This window comes from Lepidochelys kempii, chromosome 10 (assembly GCF_965140265.1).
Source record: "Lepidochelys kempii isolate rLepKem1 chromosome 10, rLepKem1.hap2, whole genome shotgun sequence".
Classification (NCBI taxonomy): domain Eukaryota; kingdom Metazoa; phylum Chordata; order Testudines; family Cheloniidae; genus Lepidochelys; species Lepidochelys kempii.
Window position 1 is genome coordinate 49,562,343 of NC_133265.1, and position 23,050 is coordinate 49,585,392.

Below are 23,050 nucleotides of genomic sequence, written 5' to 3' on the forward strand. Positions count from 1 at the left end.
CGGTGCTGACTGTGCGCTCTGCCCCGGTGCCAGTAAGAATGTCAGCACCGAGCCTGCCTCCTGCCCCGGAACCAGCAGCGGACCCCCGTGCAGAGCACTTCTAACAGACCCACGGTACCGCTGTCACTTTCACTTTCCAATGCTAATGTGCTGGAGCAGAGGCAGGCTCAGCGTAGCCCAGGGAGCAGGAGCAACAGTTCCTCACTGAATGTGATCTATCAGTGCCACCTGAGCTTAACTCTCCAGTCCTGGATACACAGGGCTCACTCTTTAAACAGCCGCTCTCACCACCTGAACTGGCTACCTTCACTGACAGCAAACCCGATATACAGCAGCAGGTAGAGTTCTCCCCACCTGCCTCTCCTCCTCCACCAGACCCTCTTCCATCTCAGGCTACGGTCCTCAGCCACCAGCCTCAGTTTCCCTACTTCACACCCCCCCCAACCCCCCCCGTGGACAGCACCTGGGTTCTCCGACCCTATGCCTTGGCCCCAGTGGTACCCTTGGCCACATCCTCCTACCACTCATGCTCAGACCTCTTCCATGAAACCACTACTTGCTTCTGTGCCTCGATCTCCAGCTCCGTCCACTTCTAGAGTGCCTGAACCCCGTCCTGAGAACGTGAGCTATGAACCATATCCTGACTCACTGACCCCTAATTCTCCATCTGCTCCAGACAGAGCTCTCCCCCTCCTCCCCCCCCCCCGCCTCCACAGAACGTGGACGACTGTAAACAATTTCAAGAGCTTTTCAAGAGGGTGGCACTCAGTCAAGACATCCCCCTAGAAGAGGTTCAGGAGACACAACACAAACTCCTCAGAATCCTTCAACCCTCTGCATCCTCAAAGATCACGCTCCCTATAAATGAAGCTCTGCTGGAACCAGCTGACACTCTGGCAAACTCCAGCTTCTTTATTACCTACCTGCAGAAAGGCTGAACGTAAATACTATGTTCCTGCTAAGGATGCTGACTTCCTATTTTCTCACCCACAAACAAACTCTCTCGTCATGGATGCAGTTGCACAAAGGACGAAACAGCCACAGTATCAGCCCACCCCGCAAGACAAGACCTTAAATGCCTTGACGTTTTCGGACGCAAGGTTTACATGTTCTCCACTCTTCAATTCAGGATTGCAAACTACTCTGCACTCCTCGCCAGCTATGACCTTGATAACTACAATAAACTTTTTGAATTTGCCTCCTATGTTCCAGAGATTAGGAGAGCGGACTTTAAATCAATTCTGAGCGAGGACCAATTGATTTCCAGAATGGCCCTACAAGCCTCTTTAGACAACTGCTGTGTTTATGCACACATCTTCATGGCTTTCTGCATCTGGCATCCCTAAAGATCTGCAGCCCAAAGTGGAGGACCTCCCCTTTGATAAAGACAAACTGTATTCTAAAAAACCCAATGAACTACTTCACACTATGAAAGATTCGGGAGTGACACTGCGCACCCTGGGTATTCACCCATCTCTTCCCAGGAGACAACGATACCAACCTTATCAAAGACTACGCACACAACAATATTATTGGCCTCAACCCAAACCATATGACCTAAATAGGAATCGTTCTAGACCCCCTAAGCGCAGACAAAATCAAGCTCAAGCAACCACCTCCCACCGATCCAGGAATAAACAACAATTTTGAAACATTGGTCGAGGGTCTGCGTGACCACCCCTTGATTCCACAGCCTACTTGCCCATTTGGCCACCGCCTCCAGAGTTTCCAACATGCCTGGCAGCGTACTACACAGGATCACTGGGTCCTCGAAATAGTTCAGTCCGGTTACTCTATCCCATTCATATCCTATCCTCCTACCCTTCCCCATCCCTCTTCAGGGACTCCTCTCACGAGCACCTACTTCGCATAGAAGTGGCTCACCTTCTCCAGCTAGGCACAGTGGAACCTGTGCTGACGCAACATCGAGGGAAAGGATTCTACTCCCATTACTTCCTGACCCAGAAAAAGACTGGGGGATGGAGGCCTATACTAGATTTATGCCGACTGAACAAATTCGTGAGGATACAAAAATTCAAGATGGTCACACTGGGCACAATAATTCCTGCACTAGATCAAGGGGACTGGTTCACAGCCCTCAACCTACAGGACACTTATTTTCATATATCAATTCATCCAGCTCACAGACGCTTCCTGATTCGCAGTTGGTCACAACCATTTTCAGTACAGAGTTCTTCCTTTTGGCCTTTCCACAGCACTGAGAGTCTTTACCAAAACTCTAGCCATGGTCGTGGCTCACCTCCACAAACATGGGATCATGCTTTTCCCCTACCTGGACGATTGCCTCATCAAAGGCAACTCCTATGGCTAGACACTCCAAGCTAGCCGTTTTGCCATCTCCCTCTTTCACAGCCTAGGCCTCCAAATAAACATTCAAAAATCCACTCTGAACACCTACACAACAGAGTTCATCGGAGCTCATCTCGACTCAGTCCAGAGCAGGGCCTCGCTCCCATATCACAGATTCCTCGCGATCACGCAGCTCATACGCACGCTCTCTATTTGTCCCAGGACACAGGCAAGAATCTGACTATAGCTCCTTGGTCACATGGCAGCCACCACCTTCATGGTCCAGTATGCCAGGCTACACATGAGATGTCTTCAGGACTGGCTCAATTCCAATTTTAAACCCAACAGACACACCTCAGGGACGCTGCTAACTCTTCCTCCCAGTGTTCTAGCTTCCCTACATTGGTGGACAAGACCAATGCACGGGGGTTTCCTTCCAGCAATGATCCCCAATGCTCATGCTCACCACGGACGCTTCCCTAATTGGCTGGGGAGTGCATCTAGGGGGACACAGGGCACAAGGCCAGTGGTCCACATCAGAGACATGCCTACACATAAATCTCTTAGAGCTCAGAGCAGTGAGGCGAGCATGCCTTCACTTTCTTCCCCTCATAAAGAACAAATCTATTCGGGTCTTAACAGACAACATAGCATGTATGTACTACATCAACAGACAAGGGGGAGCCCGATCACATTCCCTTTGCATGGAAGCCATCCGACTTTGGAATTGGTGCATACAAAATCAAATACAAATCATTGCTTCCTACCTACCAGGCTGCCACGCCGACGCACTCAGCAGACACTTTTCAACAGAACACAAATGGGAACTGCATCCTGCAATATTTCAACAGCTCTTCTCCCTCTGGGGCACCCCATCAATAGACCTCTTTGCCACATCCCAGAATCGAAAATGTTGGCTGTTTTGCTCCAGAGCAGGACTTGGGACTGCATCCCTAGGAGACACGTTCCTCATCCCGTGGAACAACTCTCTCCTCTACGCCTTCCCACCAATCCCTCTGCTACACAGGGTTCTTCGGAAGATCATAGACGAAAAGGCCCAGGTCATCCTTATTGCCCCGGGTTGGCCGAGACATACGTGGTATCCTTACCTACTCCGCATGTCCTCCCATCATCCACGGGCTCTCCCCAACAGACCATATCTCCTTTCCCAGGATAACAGGCGGGTTCTTCACCCTCAGCTCCAAAAGCTGCACCTAACAGCCTGGTTCCTTCTTGGTTCCAAACCCATGAACTAGCCTGTTCCGAGCAAGTCCGATATGTCCTTCTGCACAGTAGAAAAGACTCTACTTGTAAAACTTACCTGCAGAAGTGGAAGCGTTTCGTCCTCTGGTGCTCACGTAATCACTTAACGCCCAATAAGGTGACCCTCCCTAACATTCTAGACTACCTCCTCAGACTAAAACAGGACGGACTTTCGCTTAGCTCCATCAAAGTACACCTGGCGGCGCTTACCACCTTCCATGACCTGTTAGAAGGTTATTCACTCTTTACCCACCCCACCATAAAACGATTTCTCACAGGCCTGCAAAATCTCTACCCTGAAATTTACCCAACGGCAGCTACATGCAATCTTAACCTCATTCTTCACTTTCTCATGAAACCTCCATTCGAGCCTTTGGCTACCTCCTCTCTTCTCCATATGTCCATGAAGGTAGCTTTCTTAGTTGCAATAACATCAGCAAGGAGAGTAGGTGAAATAAGCACCCTGATGGCCCATCCTCCCTACACAATCTTCTCCAAAGACAAAGTCACTCTGAGACCACATCCTAAATTTCTCCCGAAGGTGGTATTCACCTTCCATCTTAACCAATCGATATAGTTGCCTACTTTTTATCCCAAACCTCACAAGACTCCACACGAAGCATCCCTACATACTCTCGATGTCAGGCGAGCAATCGCCTTTTACTTAGACAGGACTAAGCCATTTCGTAAATCTCCACGACTCTTTGTCTCCATCACTGAAAGATCGAAAGGTACAGCTATCTCTAAACAATGTCTGTGCAAGTGGATCTCTGACTGCATCAGATCCTCTTACCGTATTCAAAATATTCAACCGCCCGAAGGCATTAGAACTCATTCCACTCAAGCTATGTCAACATCCATTACCTTCCTACTTAACGTACCCATTTCTGACATCTGTAGAGCAGCTACATGGTCATCTGAACACACGTTTGCCAAACACTGTGCTATCATGCAAGATACCATGGCAGACATCATAGTAGGCCATACAGTACTCACTGCCGCATCTCCAAAGTCCTACTGACCATAGTGGGTACTGCTACATATTCACCTAGAGTGGAGCACTCACAGGGACAGCACTCGAAGAAGAAGGGGAAGTTACTCACCTTGCAGGAACTGAAGTTCTTCGAGATCTGTGTCCCTGTGGGTGCTCCACTTCCCACCCTCCTCCCCTCTACTTTTGAGTACTAGTATAATCGCTCCATGCTAGAGGAGGAACTGAGGGGGGTTCAGGACTCAGGCGCTCAGAAAGATTCCAACAAGACGGGAGATACCAACAGAGCGCCTGCGTCCCGAGCAAGCACTGCTACCGAAAATCTCCGATCAACGGCGCCAGGATGCACTGACACCTAGAGTGGAGCACCCACAGGGACACACATCTCGGAGAACTTCAGTTACTGCTAGGTGAGTAACTTCCCCTTTCGATGGGTCAGTCAAGAGAAGTGTAATCACTTCCAAGGATCCGGAATCACCAATGCTTCCTTTTTGGTGCTCCCAGAGTTTCTTCAGCCAGCATGGTCCTCCATCACCTTGGACCATTGGGTTTTGGAGACAATTATAATGGGTTGTTCTATCCAGTTCTAGTCTGTGCCTATTCCCACTCCCATTCTGTAACAAGGCGTTCAGGTTTTCTGTATCTTATGAGGACCTATTAAGTAAGTCTTCTCACTCCTTTCTCTCAGCATGATAGAAAGGGTTGTTCTTCACTACCATGGGACGGGATTCCACTGCAAATATTTCCTCATCCCAAAGAAGAAAGGAGGGATTATGGTCAGAAAATACCTGTAGTGCTGTAGTTCTGGAAGATGCCTAAGAGACCCTCATGTTGGAATGACTGAACTTGATCACAGATACCAAGGATAAGAAGAAATGGTTTTATACAGATTGTAAAATGGTGCAAAGAGATTATTATTATGTGACATACAATCCTGTGACACTGTCAGAAAGATTCAAGCCCTCCCCAACCACTTGCTGTATCAGGTAGTATATAAAATGTATTTGCATACTCTGTATTTTTGATAGCAAAGATAGACTGGAAAGGGAGCACTCTTCAAAAGTTGAATTTTTTTAAAATGTTGCATGTGGTCCCACCATTGTCTTCCTCACTTCATTTTATATTTTATCTTTCAGTGTGATAACATTTAAACCAACAAAAATAATGCTTAGCACTTACATAGTTTTTCATCTTCAAAGCTGTTTCCAAATATTAGCTAATTAATTAAACTAAGCTTCAAACTTATCATTCTAGTAAGTGCCAAGTTACTTAGGGAGACATATGCGGCCAAGAACATTCCTTCAGTCTTTTCGAATGACAGTAACAGTACTGATCCATCCTTCCACCTCCATCACTGTCATTATTGATATATATTATTTGTATAATGCCAAAGGTATGCGTGGCTCTTAACAGGAGCCACACTGATAAAATGGACAGTCATTTCCCTAAGGAGCTTACAGTCTAGGACCCCAGTCCTGCAAACACTTACACACATGTTTAACTTTACTTCCACATGAGTAAAGATAAGCATACGTGTATATATTTGCAGGACTGGGATCTAAATTAGACATAACTCAGCAAAGAATGACAAACAGTGAGTGAAGGAAATGGAAAGGGGAGGCTATAGCAGTGAGAGATTGAGATATGGATGTTACCTATGAATCTTTAGTTCCAATATTTATAGTTAGTATATTAAAATAAAGAACAGTATCTGGTAAAGAACGAGAGGGAGAAAGATAAGAGTTATGAGACTAACCAAAAAAAAGTGATTATTGAGAAGGATTTTGCAGGAGGAGAATCAGGTTGCCTGGCATACAGGGATAATATTCTAAGCACAAGGGGCCTATATGAGGGAAAGCAAAGTGTCACCTGTGAGAGATGTAAGGGATATATAACTTAGCTAGAGTGACAAAGCGTAGGTAAAGCACGATATACTCTGCACTGAATTGGACCTAGATTCTGTAACAAGGCAATCAGGTTTTGTGTAGCACTCCAGTACAGTCAACTGATACAAGTGGACTCAGGAGTGAATCTGTGAAGCTGAGGAATTTGAGTTTGATACCAAAAAAAAAAAGACTGACAGATAGAATATGGTCTCATGAGGTGGAGGCAACTTGTGGAGAGCTTAGGAACACAGGAATTGCCAGACTGGATCAGCACAGTGGTCCATTTAATCTGATATCCTGCCTCCAACAGTGGCCAGTACCAAATAACACTACTAGAATCCCTGTAATGGGCAATTAGGGAATAACCTACCCCCAAGATAAATGTCTTAGTAACTCCAGGCAGTTAGTGATTGGCTTATGCACTGAAGCTGGGTAGTTTTATATCCCTTATATTTTTTTATCCTAGCTAATGTAACTAGATGTTCTCATTATCTATATAAATGTCTAATCCTTTTCTGAATCTTGCTAAGTTCTTGGACTCAATGCTGTCTTGTGTCAATTAATAATTTTATACACAATGCATAATTTCCTTGTAATTGTTTTAAATGTGTTGCCTTTCAAGTTCATTGGATTCCCCTTGTTCTTGTTTTATGAGAAGGTGAACAGGAATGCCTGGTTTACCTTCTGTATTCCATTAATAATATGTATCTCTGTCTTCTCTCATTTGTCCAATCTCTAAACTAACAATCCTAATCTTTTCAATTTCACTTAATATAAAAGACTTTTCATGCCTCTAAATATTTTGATGCTTTTACCTGAACCCTTTTTATTTCTTCTTGTGATAACTAGAACTGAACACAATATTAAAAAAGAGCCCATCCCATTGATTTATATAATGTTCTCATCAGTATCATTTGTTATCCCATTCATTGTGCATCCTAACTTTTGTGTGCTCTTCATTGTGCAGATATTTTCACTGAGCTGTCTGCAGTGACACCTCAGCCTGTTTCCTGAGTTGTTATGCTTAATTTAGAATCCAGCAATATGTATAAGTATTTCAAATTATTCCTTCCATTGTGTCTTTAGCCATCATATATTTCATCTGACATCATGATCCTTGTTCACCAAGCTTTGCTTGATTCCTTTGGAGTTTATACAGTTTTCTCAAGTCTTGACTAACCACAACAGTTTTGTATCATCTGCAAATATCACCTCACTCTTCATTCCCTATTTGAAATCACGAATGAATACTTTAAATAACATCGGTCCTAGTCTGGGAGGCACACCTCTGTTAGCCTTTTGGGAGGGACTTTGTTAAAAGCTTTTTGAAAATTTAAATAAATATAAACTGTTTCTCTATTATTTTGTTGACTGGGTCAAAGAGGTCTAGTTGACTGTAGAGGCACAATTTCCCTTTACGGAAGCCATTGTACTTTATCTTTGTTATATCATATTTATCTATGTGTTTTATAGCTCTCTTTAATTATTGTTTCAACCAGTTTTCCTGGTCCTGAATTAAGGCTCACTGGTCTGCAATTCCCAGGATCACCCCAGCACTTTTAATAAAGATAAATACAATATTTGCTATTTTCTAGTCTTCTAGTATTGTCATTGGTTTTAATGAGATCACATATTTTTGTTAGTGTTTCAACCACTTAGTTCTTAAATTCCTTCAGAATTCCTGGATGAATGCTATTAAATCCTAACGACTTGTTGCTCTTTAATTTATCAGTTATTTTAGTATCTCCTCTTTTTTTCAGTAACTGACAATGTCTTATTGTTATTACTTGAAAAGATCCGGTCCGGAGTAGCTTTCTCCCCAACATCTTCTGTGGTCAAATTGATGTAAGAAATTGTTTGACTTGTCTACAATGTTCAGAAGTCCAGCAGACCTGCTGTTCTCTTACAAGGTTCCTGCTTCTGATATACTGAGAGAATTTCTTGTTTGTTTTTATGTTCTTGGATAATTGTTCTTCAAATTCCTTCATCACTTACCTCATTTCCATTTTGAATATTGTATGCCATTGCATTTTGCTTATTTTATTTAAGCAGAAGATGAGAGAGATGATTTTTGGTGGTATCATGTTGGATAGCACTATGGGGTGTCATGTGAAATTTGGAAAACCCAGAGGTTGTAGTAGTTTAGGGAAGCGAATGACAATTACTTGAAATAAATTGAAATGAAAGAATTGGTTCAGTAGGATAGTAATAAAATTCACTGTTTTTATTTTCAAGCTGCGTGATAAGCAGAGGTGTAACCACAAATACCTTGCCAGCTTTTATCACAGCAACAGTAGTGTCAGTGTTTTTCAGGTCTTTTCATTATAGTTTATTGTGCATATCCGCGTTCTGCAGATGTTGCAGCCTGTTGTAAAGTTAATTCTCCCCAGTCATTTTCAATGTACTCTAACAGCTGATAAAAATATATATGTGAGTGTAGGGTCCTGCAAATTGAATCCTAAATGTACTATTGTGTTCACAGTTGGTGTATATCAAAGATAACTGAATTGGTCCAAAGAGAGTCTTACTGGTATATTCTTAGTTCGGCGCATGAGGGGCTTGAGTCCTACAACTCCGATTAATTCTAAATGGAGTTATGACTACACTCAAATGCATTGAATCTGGGCACATGATTTCACATTTCTCTTATCCCTATAGATTAGTAGAAAGAGTGATGAGGCTGCCCTAAACTCACTCTCCAGCAGGACACATAGTATATACCCCTTTTTAGGAAGCAAGATAAACCAATAAATAATGAAAATAAATTTTAGCATGAGTAAAAAGAAATGATATGCTAAAAGAATTTACTCTGCAGCAGTGTTTGAACAATTTCAGACTTCTTTGTGTTTCAGGTATATTGATAGCTGTACAATTATCCTTCCAAAATAAAATATGCTATTAAGTGGGCTTTCTCTCATTAAAATATATTTTCTTTTTGTTGTACTGGAACACAGAATAATTAATTAATATTCAGATAAATCAGCTACTTGTTGTATTGTGCTTCAAAACCAGTAGCTAAAATTTACCATTATTAATGGGTGTTTTGTCCCAAATTTGATTAATCAGGGTGTAATATAATTACTTGTGCAGGCACTGATGGCATTTCTTTCCCCTTCCCATATGCAAAGTTGTCCACTTGGCTTAGATGAATTGAGAGGGAAGTGTCTCTCTTTTCCTCTGCAGCACTGTGTCTTGTCTACCCAGAGGCAGGGTATTTGAGCTAGATGAACCAGTGACGTGATCATTCTTATGGCACATTTTCTTATGCAATCTAGAATGGGGAAAACACATTTAAGAGGTTCCCTAACCTACTTGGTGTTATGAAATTGTAATTTAATTTAGAATAGCTATCTATTTCAACTTTTAATGTTAGTGTAGCAGTGAAAGTTAAAAACAGAAATTGTGTTTACAGTTGTCTCCCTGATTGTTTCATGCCATCTTGGAGAAACTTTACAAGTAACTATACCTACAGTATATTAATTAAAGATCTTGTAATCCTTTTTCCCTTATGGTGAAATGGACAGGACAGTGGGGTCTAATTAGTTGTGTAATTTGTGTTTTGGCAGCAGATTACTGTCTGAAGAGTGATTCTAAACAAGTCTTACAATTCTTTAGTCAGTTATAAATAATTGCCTTCCCATCAGTCACATAAGGTTTATGATTCTCTGATGTTCTGTAAAACTTTCATTTTGTTGTCTTTTGTGTAGTTCTCAACACTAGGGAATTCTGGCTGATAGACAAAATGATCGCTTACAATGCTTCCCATTTGTAGATCTCAAAGGTAGCCAAGAACCATAATCACTATAAAGTTCCAGCCTATATACTATGGTGATTGGGCATTGGATAAATACCTGTCTCGAGAGATGTCTCCCCACACACACCCCAAAACCAACCATCCCCCAAAGCACCCAAAATATTAACCCTCTGATTACATGGTTATAAACATGCTCATATTTTTCTAGTAAATGCATACCAATAGCTACTTCTGGAGGGTACATTTTAAGAGTAAAATTATGGTCGCTTATAAGCTTATATGAATACCATTACTATTCAGTTTCTTATTCATTTCAGGCATATGACTCACAAAATAAACAATGTAATCCAGTGTATATGACATCAGATTAGGGGTCAGGAAACCTAGGTTCTATTTCTGGCTCTGCCAGTGACTTGACATGTAACCTTGGCAAGTCATTTAAGGTCTGTGCCTCAATTTTCCCCTTTGTAAAATGTGCATAATAATGCTTATCCATCTTTGTAAAGTGATGTAGGATGTATGGATACACTATATAAATGTTAACTATTGCCTTTAGTATTATATCCAAAACTCTGCTGTAACACTACTAACATCAGATATATTTATGCATGTTTCACACCTCATTGAGAAAACCTGCATGATTACTCAATACTTCTGGGTGATTATATATATATATATATATATAATATATATATAATATATATAAAGTGTGTGTCTCTATGCATGCCTTAACTTGGGACCATGTCTTCTCTGGCAATAAAATTGTATTACCTCTGCTGTAGTCTCTGAACACAACAGATGTTGCAATTAGCTTCGCTTTGGAGTCTCTTCCATTTGGAGCTGTACAAAGGAGCTAAACTTGGTAGTTTATTTGAGAGGTAGGAGTTAGACTCGTCTTTCTCTCCTCCATTCCATAACAGGCACGTGCCACATCTGTTTGGTTTCACAGTTATCAGTGCTAGACCTGCTCATATTTCAGCTGCCTATATGAGTCAATGAGTTATGCCTCTGAGTGGGGGATGGAGCAGTTTCAAATGGTGTTCCCAACTAATAGAAAGGTATGTATGGAGTTGGGGGATTTCCAAAGTTATTCATCATAATCTAAAAATTAAAAGAAAGAGATGGAGAAGGTCAGACATCGAAATAGATTTTGTATGAATGAATTTTTGTTGTTTTTTTTTAACTGATACTTTTTATGATGACCTGTGCATACCCAAATCGCTGTAATCTGTGCCTCTCAAAGAAAACTGTACAGGCAAGGCCGAGTGGTTTTGTGGTAGTATTATGAACTCCCATCCAGGAAACCTAAGTTGGATTCCTATTGCACATTTCTATGGGCTGCAAGTGCTGCAAAGGCAGTGTTCTTTGATGGTTGGAGGATGGTAAAAGAACTATGTGTTGATTACTAGAGAGGCTTGTGTTGATTACTAGCTAAATAACGGTCAGGAGAGAATCTTGGTGGCTGCAACTCTGTCTGAAAACTAAGAATGGTAAAATTCTCTCCACAAATGGGTATGCTGAAGGTAAACATCATTTTCCTAAAAGAGGAAACACAAAAATAAAACTGTACTTTGATATGAAGTACCTAGTGATCAAAAGTGATGGTATTGCAATGGCAAATGACTGAAACACATACTTGTCCATATTGCCAGTAAATGTAACAGGTACTCATTTAAGAGGAGGTTTTTGCAGCATAAAGCATTAAAAACACATGTCTAATAGGTGCATTCATTTTAACATATTCAGTGAGCAGGCCTGATTAATTAGTAAAATGTCACCATCTGGTACTTACTAAGACTATTCATTTTTAAAATGTTGAAATTGTAGGGAATGGTGCACACCAATTATGTTCTTTTTAACTGAATTATGTTGGTATAAAGTTTCAGTGGAGGAGGTCATCATTGTGATTCAGCCAGCATTCATCTAAGGGAGAATTGCCAACGTGAAATTATTTAGGACAAAGGAAAAATGCCTGAAATGCATTGTGGAAAGAGAAGAAAAATGCCTGAAATGCATGTATTACTATCTTTAGGCACGCAATTGAGAAGAGGTCAATAAATAAGAGTCATAAAAATACCTCTGCATTTCAATGCAAGGTTCAAGCACCGGATATCAAGATGTCTCAACAGATCATCTCTTCATCCTAATGCAGAGCCCTTGAATCTGTCATCTTACACCACACTGCACTGATAAGTGGAATAGTTTGTTACATTTTCATGAGCTTGATATCAGCATAGTGTGCCAAATTCAGCCCACAGGTAAACAGTTGCATATCTGTTGAACTCAGTAGAGTAGTACACCCTTGTAGAGGACTGAATTTGGTCTACAGTGTTGTCAAACTGTTGTTTTACTGGTTCATCCATCTAGTGAACAAGGAAGTATGATCCAGTGACTAGAGCACTACATTAGGAGGTGAGACGTGGATTCTATTCCTGGCTCTTCCATTGACTTACTTTGTGAATTTTAAGTTATTTAATGTCACTGAGCCTTAGTTTCCCTATGTGTAAAATGTGGATGGTAATGCTTGCTCACATTTCTTAAGTGCTTTGAGGTCTATGGATGAATAACATATCAGCTTTAAGTATTATTAACTATTATATTTTACTTGAGAAGCCCAATTTCTGATTTATAGTGAATGTGTGTGTTCAGGTTTTAATTAGCCCTGATATTTCCATGTAAGTCTCTTATAATTCATTATAGTGATCACTTTGGGATAGGAATTTCCACAGAGTTTTTCTCATTTGCTTCAATGGCTAGGTAGCTTGTTGAGTGGTGGCATGCAAACTATGGAGGGAGAGACTGAATATGTTCTTTTGATATCTGAAGAATAAGAAGATTATGAGGGCAGGGGTGTGTCAGTTTCACAAGCACCTTTCTCTTGAATAGTAGAGCAAAATAGATTCATAAGCAAATTATGTTAGATTATTTCAACCAACTGAAATTTTAAAATATTCCTTTTTGAACATGAGGTACTTTGTATATGTGTTTCCATTAGCTTCAGTGGACTCTGCTGCACACTATCAAATGATACCTCTTGCTGGTAACCGCTACCAGAACAACATTCAGAATGTGAGGACAGCACAGTACCTATAGTTAAGGTTGAAAGAGTTTAGCCATTGTCATTTTAAGGGCTAGGAAGGGGAGAAAGTAGTTCAGCAAAATATGTCAAATAATTTTTGAGCTATGTTCCAGTGAAGAAAGGGATAGACTTTTTTCTATCTTTATAGAGTTCAGACACTGATTTTTAAACTTCAAGTTTGCTATCAATTTAGCTCTTAATATTCCAAAGTGCCTTTGGTATTAAAATTAGAAAGTAATAGATATTTGAATTCCTTTACTTTTTCCAGCCCACAAACAACAAAATTTCCTATGGTTTGAAGGTGCAGAGTTCCCTTCTCACAGCTGCAGGTGATTTCAGAGGATGTTACATGGAGAGCTCACAAATCAGACATCCTGTGACTGTCTAAAACCAATCTGTGTCTGTCTGGAAACCAATCTGTAGTTTATGAACTATTAACTGAATGACTCTTGCCCACTTCACAGGCTATATCAGAAAACTATATGTCATGTCATGAGGCTGTGTGTAAACCATTTATATTAGGTGTTAATGTTCTAAATTATTAATGGTTAATGTTAATGGCTAGTGTATGCCTAATGTGAGCTCGATTTCTATACTGGTGCCTTTGGGATATGTAAGCGTAAGTTTGTGTACAGCTATGACTATATCATTTTAATATTTTAACTTGAGCCGGGCTTTTTAAATATGAATCTCCCTGGTTTCTGCCAATTTCTTACATCTAACATTCAGATTCATTTTTCCGTATGCAACTCTTATTTGGAGGAGGAAAAAAGCTGATCAGTTTCAGCATCTCTGGACAAGAGGGAGTAAATAAAAGCATTAAAACATTGTTGTAACCCAAAGATATGAAATATGCTACTCTCCATCATTTTTACCACAATCTTTTTATCAGAAAATGTTTGGACTAAAGGGCACTGATCCATAAAACTGTCCATTTTGTGAGAGAATTTCAAAGCATCCATCTCTGTCCATCTCTCAGAGAGTTTGTAAAAACCAGCTAAACCTTAAAAATCACATTCACACTTAACTCTTTTGTTTGAATTATTTGCGTTTGGACTCAGAACAGCATCTTTTTTTTTTCTTTCTCTCTTTTACGTAGTGGATACATGAAAGCAGGGAGATCACCAGAATGAGAGATTCTGGCACTTCCCTACTTTCTCTTAAATATTTCAGGAGACTCATTTCTTGAATGTAACTTTTATAATAAGAGTATACGATGAGGTTGTTGGGCTAGCAAAGCTGCTTCAAAGAGTTCAACAAAGAAGGAAAAGTAATTTTCCCCATTGCTATAAAAACCAAAGGCTTAACATTTGAATAGATCAGTATCTGGCAATGCTAATATCTGTTAGATTATATAGAGAAAGGTTTTGGGACTATCTTCAAGGGAAAAAGCTTTGTCTCTAAACATTATTAGTCAATATATGAAATATGAGAACTCTGTTACTATGAATGTGCTGGATAAAACTGTTCTAGTGCTAGACTGCAGCCCCATCTGGTGTTTGAACAGGGGTGTTTCTTATGCAGCTCTCCTATATCATTGCGTGAATAGGAAGGCACCGTACCATACTGTATTTGAGAAAATTGACATATATACAAGTGCCCAATTTTATGAATAGCTTCTATTGTATGCCATACTATGATGAAATCCAATTGTGTTTCTGGTCAATTACAGCGTAGCAATCCTGTTGATAACATGCCAACTACTAAATCAGGCTGAGAGCTGTATTTACTAGATAGGTTTATTTACAGTTTGTATTTATTTCTGTGATCAAAAATGTATATTGATCATTCAAATGGCCTAAGAAAATAGAAAGAGTTGCCTCCTGTTCTTTGTATTTTTACATTAAAAATGATTCTCTGAAGTTACATTGGGATGAATTTGGCCTGGCAGGATTAAATTGGTGAGACATCAATTCTTGAAAGACTCAAATCCTACATATTCTGAAGGCTCACATTTAGTAGGTTCATATTTGGTTTTTGACACGGGGCTAATTATTTCAGGAACTGATCAAACTCATTCTCAAATAGTTTTCCAATTAGCTGAGGGAAATTTCTACTTGTATTGCAGATTTGGTAGGAAGAATATAGGTGAAACAAACCAGTGACTAAAAGAAGCATTGCCTTGCATCATGTATATGGTTTAAGATAGAACAGAGACAATAAAACTAAGTTGACTAAAGATATACCATGAAGAAACTGAAGTGTGTGACTTTCTGCATATAATGGATCAATGTCTTTTATCCAGCTCTCTTTTTGGAGTAACCATTTTCTCTTTCACTAAAGTATCTGCCCAGTAATAATTTGACCTTGATGAAAACATGATTGAAAGGCTTTTTGTCAGGTAACTATGAATTAAATTGAATTGTTCAGGCAGGTTCTCTCAGTCAAGCAATAGAACGTTCACCTTTGAACCTAAATCAAATGCTTTAGATCGCATTTGAGAAAACTCAACATATTCTTTAACCATCCCCGTCCTGTCTAATATTTTGGAGGAGGTTTCTGTGGTGACATACCCTTCTTTTTTAGTTTTAGGTTCCTATCTTTCTCAGCTTCCAGTTTATCAGGCAGAACTGAAGGTCAATAGCACTGAATAAGTAGGAATTTAACACTAGATTCCTAATTGTCACTTTTCAGGGACGTGCTGGCCACCGCTTCCCACAGCTCCCATTGGCCAGGAACAGCAAACCGTGGCCACTGGGAGCTGCAGGCGGCTGTGCCTGAGGACAGTCAGTGTAAACACTGTCTCACAGCCCGCCAGCGCATTACGCTGATGGGCCACAGGTTGCCCACCGCTGTTCTATATCTAGGGCCCTACCAAATTCATGGTCTATTCTGGTCAATTTCACAGTCAGAGAATTTTAAAAATAGTAAATTTCATGATTTCAGCTATTTAAATCTGAAATTTCACCGTGTTGTAATTGTAGGTGTCCCGACCCAAAAAGGAGTTGTGGGTGGGGGGTCACAAGGTTATCATGGGGGGGTTGCGGTACTGCTACCTTTACTTCTGCACTGCTGCTGGCGGTGGCACTGCCTTCAGAGCTGGGCAGCTGGAGAGCGGTGGCTGCTGGGCAGGAGCCCAGCTCTGAAGGCAGAGCCGCCGCCAGCAGCAGTGCAGAAGTAAGGATGGCATGGTATGGTATTGCCACCTTTACTTCTGCGCTGCTGCTGTCATGGCACGACCTTCAGAACTGGGCACCTGGCCAACAGCCTCCCAGCTCTGAAGACAGTGTAGAAGTAAGAATGGCAATAACACAACCCCCCTAAAATAACCTTGTGACCTCCCCACCCCCTGCAACTCTTTTTTGGGTCAGGACCCCCAATTTGAGAAACTGTAGTTTCCTCTGTGAAATCTGTATAGTACAGGGTAAAAGCACACAAAAGACCAGATTTTCATGGCTGTGAATTTGGTAGGTCCCTATCTATATGTAATTGTTTTGCTTTTCATATATTTGGTTTTGTAGAAGTCAATAAAGAGCTATAAGTTGTCAGATAGAGACTACTTGGTTATTTTAAGTCATTGCAAAGAGTGTTTACTCCTGGGGGAATTCTGTGCCAAAAAAATAAAAATATGGCACACAATATTTTAAAATTCTGCATATTTTATTTGTGAAAGTAATACAATCTAATCACTCCAGTTTCAATTATTTTGGTAATTTATTTCCTATTTCTCTGTTATATTTTTGTTGCGCATCTCAGTCTGGGTGTGTCACATGCCAGCTGAGCACATCTTGGGGGAAAACTCTTCCCCTCCGGTCTTTTGTTGATTTCTGAGTTTTTGCCCCCATAGGGTTACTGTATAGAGGCTCCCAAATAGAGGACAATGCCAGGGGGACGGGGAGTTGGAAGGGGGTTACAGTTGGGGAGTGCTGGAGGGGTCTGTGTGTACTGGGAGAGGGTATTTGGGGAGTACTGGTGGGGGCTGTGCAGGGTACCTCCCAGCCCAGACACCTGCATCCCCTCTTCCCCAGAACCCAGCCACGGGGCCAGAGACCTCCACACGAACCCCAGACGACAGCCACGGGGCACCCCCCGTCCCAGACACCTGCATCCTCTTCTCCCAGAGCCTGGGGATCCATAGGGAGAAACAGCCTGATGCTGGTCAGACCGGGCTTGTATGGAGTTTCCTGTGGTGATTTCAGTGTTGGGCGGTACAGGGCTGACAGTGCACAGGGCCTCCAACTCTGCCGGGTTGGGCTGTCTGCTCACTGTGAGGCCACGGCCCACATGCCACCTCCTTCCTTCAGGGTGTGCCAGGAACCACAGCTGCCAGGAACCATCCAGTTCCCCTCCCCCCAGCAGTGTCCTGTATTTGTGAGTTGGGGAGCCCAGCTCTGCCAGGACCAGTGGCCCCTAGTGGCGGCCAGCAGCAGTGCAGCACCAATTCTGTGGGAAGAAATGAAATTCTATGCAGAACTTTAATTCTCCGTAAATTCTGCATTGCACAGTGGCACAGAATTCCCCCAAGAGTAAGTGTTGTAAAAGAAGAAACAGTCAGAATATGAGTATAAACAGTCATTCACTTGTGACTGAATGTTGTTGTTTTTCCCCCATTCTTATCTTTTGTTTTCTGTCTTTGATTTTTAGAAAGAAATGGCTATTTGAAAGCATAGCCAGAATAAATGAGCAGAGTGAAAACAAATGTCTGAAGTTCTTACCATGCACTGAACAGTGGAACATCAGCTGCAAAGCTCTGGGAAAATGTCTGCTTGCAACACCTTCACTGAACACGTCTGGAAACCTGGTGAATGTAAAAATTGCTTCAAACCCAAAAGCTTGCACCAACTGCCCCCAGCCTCTGAAAAGGCTCTCCTCTCACATGGTAATCTGAAAACCAATGCAAACCACAGCAACAACCACCGTGGTAGAAGTACAGGAAATTTCCGACCCCCTGTAGCAAAGAAACCCACTATAGCTGTGAAACCCACCATGATGGTGGTAGATGGGCAGAGTGTCAGTGGTGAGATCAGCACACCAGATCATTGTGAGAACAAGCCAGTAATTATAGGGTGGAACCAAAACAAGGCTGTCTTAAACAAAAAGCCACTGAACAATAATAATGAAGATGAAATTGAAGGTTATAGCCATGTTCATAGGCCTTATGGCAACAATGATAGTGCAAGTAAGATACCAAATAACAATAATAATAATGGACTGACAGAAGTGTTGAAGGAAATTGCGGGTTTGGATACCACACCTCAACTAACAGGAAATGAAATGAACTCAAGGGAAACTTTCTTGGGAAGAATAAATAATTGCTATAAAAGATCATTAGAAAGACAGATCCCTCCAAGCTGCATGATGGGTGGAATGAAGGATTCTCATAGTAAGCATGTTATTCTGAGTGGAAGCACTGAAGTTATAAGTAATGAAGGTGGGCGTTTCTGTTACCCAGAATTCTCCAGTGGAGATGAGAGTGAGGATGATATGTTTTTTGGCAGCATGCAAGAAGAGCATGAGAGTTGGGATGAAAGTGATGAAGAGCTGCTAGCAATGGAAATTCGCATGCGTGGCCAACCTCGCTTTGCTAACTTTAGAGCTAACACCCTGTCTCCTGTCCGGTTTTATGTTGACAAAAAATGGAACACTGTGCCTTTAAGGAACAAGTCTCTACAGAGGATTTGTGCTGTAGACTATGATGATAGCTATGATGAAATTTTAAATGGTTATGAAGAAGAAACTGTGATCCTTTTTGGGCAGGAAAGCATGCAGAGTATGGTATCATCTGATTCAACATCTCCCGATTCTTCTTTGACTGAAGAGTCTCGCTCTGGAACAATCAGCAACTCATCTCAAAAACTCTGCAATGGAGGGTTATCTCCCAGTACCCCTAAGGAGATCAAGTTGATTGAACCAGATTATGAGAGTCTTTGTGATAAGCAGCAAGTGAAAGACATGTCAAAAGCTTCCAGAAACACTGCAAAAATTCTAGAGACTCACAAGGCAGTTCTTGCACTTAGATTGGAAGAGAAGGATGGCAAGATTGCAGTACAAAGTGATAATCAAGAAAGCAAAAGTGCTACAGATGTTACTGGTCAAGCAGTGACTATAAACTTGGTACCAGTGGAAGATCAAGCCAAACCTTACAGAGTGGTGAATATGGAACAACCAGTGTGCAAGCCCTATACTATAGTAGATGTGTCAGCAGCCATGACCAATGAGTGTATGGAAGGTCAGACTGAAAGCTCAGAAACCAAAAGTACTCCATCTAGCCCAAATTCACCAGGAACTCCAGGTGCACCTATTATATCTACTACTGCATCATCTGGGCGAGTAAATGCCAATCTAAAAAAATCCAGTGCAGTCAGATACCAAGAAGTATGGACTTCCAGTACTAGCCCACGACAGAAGATACCTAAGGTGGAATTAATTGCTAATAGCTCAGGACCTTCAGTCCCTCCAAGGAAAAGCAGCCACAAATCTGCTCCTACTTCACCTACAACCACAAATATTTCTTCAAAAACCATCCCAGTGAAGTCACCCAATTTGTCTGAGATAAAGTTTAATAGTTACAACAATGCTGGCATGCCACCTTTCCCAATTATCATTCATGATGAACCTACATATGCTAGGAGTTCAAAGAATGCTATCAAAGTTCCTATTGTAATCAATCCAAATGCATATGATAATTTAGCCATCTATAAAAGTTTTCTAGGGACCAGTGGAGAGCTATCCATCAAAGATAAAACAACAAGTGTAATAAGCCACACATATGAAGAAATAGAAACAGAAAGCAAAATCTCTGAAAATATACCCAGCAAACCCACTGAATTTACCCAGCCCAAGGGGGTAACTAATAGCACAGAGTGTAAACTGGGTTCTGTGGCTCAGAAAGTTCAAGAGTACAATAGCTGTCTTAGCAAAGGTCAGACATCACCAAAAAGAAGTCATAGTTTTGACCACAGCTCCCCAACAAGAGTCCAGAAGACAAGTCAGGAGCCTGCAGCTAAAAGGGAAGGAGCACAGGAGACTTCTGGTGGCAGCAGCAGTAGGGAAAATGCAAACACAGTGCTTTCTCAGATTGTGGCTTCTATCCAGCCCCCACAGTCTCCTCCAGAAACACCTCAATCAGGACCCAAATCTTGCAGTGTGGAAGAATTATATTCCCTACCACCTGATGCAGAGACCAGTAAAAGCAGCCTGGTACGACCCAAATCTCTCTTTACTGCACAACCCCCCATCAATGATACTGAAGTATCCAGTGCCACAGAAAGCACTACCACTAAAATGCAGAAGGATACACTTTCAAAGCCACTTGCCACCCATTCTTCAAAGCCAATAACAGGCACCCATAATACCATAAGTCCCAAAATAGAGCAAGCACCTCCATTTCCCCCTCCGCGTTCCACTTCTTCACCCTATCATGCAAGTAATCTGTTGCAAAGACATTTCAGCAACTGGAACAAACCAACCAGTCCCATTAGATCAACAGAGGCAGAGTCAATACTGCATTCAGAAGGGAGACGAGCAGCTGATGCAAAACCCAAGCGCTGGATATCCTTTAAGAGCTTCTTCCGCCGCAGAAAGACTGATGAGGAGGAGGACAAAGAGAAGGAAAGAGAAAAAGGGAAATTAGTGGGTCTTGATGGAACTGTTATACATATGCTGCCTCCTCCTCCAGTTCAACGCCACCATTGGTTCAGTGAGTCAAAAACAGACTCCAGTGAGAAGCCATCCATTGTTTTCATGTATAGATGTGAACCTGCACAGGCTGAACCAAACACTGACCAGAACAAGGCTAGAGTGGAGTCTCCAAATGAAGATACAGAGGCAAAGGACAAAGCAGAAATGGAAGAGATGTTGGCAGAGGATTCTGAACAGAAAATTAAGAGTCATTCTTCACCATCTCAAATTCCCAAGAAGATCCTCAGGTAAACTGCTATTAACAGCATATGTCTTTTTAACTCACTCATTCGGTGTTGTGGAATATGCTGTACATTTTGCAGAAATGGGAAGTAATTTAAGGGCTTTATAGAGAACTTTTTATGTGTATGTGTAATGTTTTTACAGTTTTAACATTTTACTGGATAGTCGTTTTCATTAGCACCTTTCTTCATGTGAACAGCATCCAGTATTTTGAACTGTCTTCAATAGGTCGATCTTGTTTCACTGAATCAAACACACATGGCCCTGAATTTTTAGATTAACATGGTATTTCTATGTTATAGAAGACTAAAGAACTCTGGTGTAGACGTGGATGGTAAATATTTCAGGGAGAAGTAGAGTGCATACTGACTATCTATCTGTCTGTCATGTGCCCCTCCAGAGGAAAGAAACACATCTCCAGCTGTAGTACCCAATACTGATAGTCCATGTCATGGCACAGGTTTTATTAGCATGTATTTTATTATGCTGATGGGAGGGAGCTGTCCCATCAGCCTAGTAAATCCACCTCTGCAAGAGGCGGTAGCTATGTCGGTGGGAGAAGTCCTCCTGCCGACACAGCGTTATCCACACCAGTGCTTAGGTCAGTGTAACTTACAGCGCTCAAGGTTATGGCTTATTCACAACTCTGAGCAACATAAGTATACCTACGTAAATGGTAGTGTAGACCAAGCCTTGGTGAAAGCAGGCTACCAATATATTAACTCAAAAGGTATTTTAAAACTTTTGTACCTGATTATTCTTTTAGTTGTACCCTGCCAGATAGAAAATTATAAAATCATAGACTTGTTCCTTTCAATGCGATGTCTGACCCTCACCAAAAACAAGGTCAGGTCCTAAAGTTCCCTCACCCTATTTGTTCTCAGTACTCTTGTCTATACAAGAAAAATGCACTGATTTAACTTTAAATGGTTTTTAAACTGATTTAAAATCATGGAAATCTATGTGTGGACACTCGTATTTCAGTTTATCTTAAACTGATTGCTAATCAATTTAACCTAAAGTTGAAATCAGCCTGTTTTCAACTGCCCATCGGAGTGTCAAACTCAGCCTTTTGCATGAGTTTAAAATCACACCTTTATTAAAACTGGTGCAATAAGGACTTATTTATTGTCTGCTTTTCTGATAATTTTTCAGAGTTGGAAAGCTCAAGTTTTTGTTACAATGTTTTTGATTAAAGTTAAGGGTATAAAGTGGGTATTATGATCTAGGAAGTATCACCACACTTGAGTGCAGTATAGCACCTGGCTGAAAACAAAGTGTCTTCAACTACCCTAGGGATGGTGCTGTTACTTTGCTTTACCACACCTGCCTAAAGTATGTTTGTACTGTTACTGTTTGCAATAGCTAGTCTCTCTTTCACCCCCTTTTTAGATAATTTTCTTTATTTTTTTCCCACCAAGCTGTGGTGTTAGTGTGAAATCATAGCTCAGAATTTTTCAAGGGTAATTATATTGTATTTGCTATGAATTCTGTTTTATAAAAAGTACTAACTCCATTGTGATCTTTCTGAGAATATTTTAAAAAAAAGAAAAGAATGAAACATTGGAAGTTTTATGGGCAGAATAAGATTTGGTAGCTTTTTGTGGCATGGGGCTTTCTGTAATTTTTTTTAATTGCCTTTGATGCATTTTGGTGTTTTAAGGTAATTGTTCTTACTTGATTTTGAGTGCTGTTAAAGAGGGGGAAGAAAGTGGGGTGGGGGGGAGACCTTTTCAGTACGAAAAATTAAGACAATATGGTTCAAGGATTTTGATTTGTCTGTTTTACAATATTTGTGAACCAGGCCTGGCTGCTTACAGTTTTGCACCAGTAGGAGGTATTATTTGATTTACCAAGTGATGCTACACTTGCTTAGTGTTAACTCATTAGATGTTAGGTAAAGG

At 41.1% G+C, this 23,050-nt stretch overlaps 1 protein-coding gene across 18 annotated transcripts in view; it reads left to right on the top strand.

Annotated features, from left to right (window-relative positions):
• The window catches only part of PEAK1 (pseudopodium enriched atypical kinase 1), a 239,360-nt gene that overhangs the window by 146,539 nt on the left and 69,771 nt on the right, over nucleotides 1-23,050 (top strand). For 17 of the 18 annotated variants that reach the window (XM_073303488.1, XM_073303487.1, XM_073303494.1 and 14 more), the window contains one exon: nucleotides 17,868-21,151. In XM_073303488.1, coding sequence (XP_073159589.1) covers nucleotides 17,982-21,151 — 3,170 coding nt within the window. In that variant the 5' untranslated portion in view covers nucleotides 17,868-17,981. Of the gene's footprint in view, nucleotides 1-17,867; nucleotides 21,156-23,050 lie in introns of those variants that run through there. The other variant, XM_073303501.1, reaches the window with a different exon arrangement.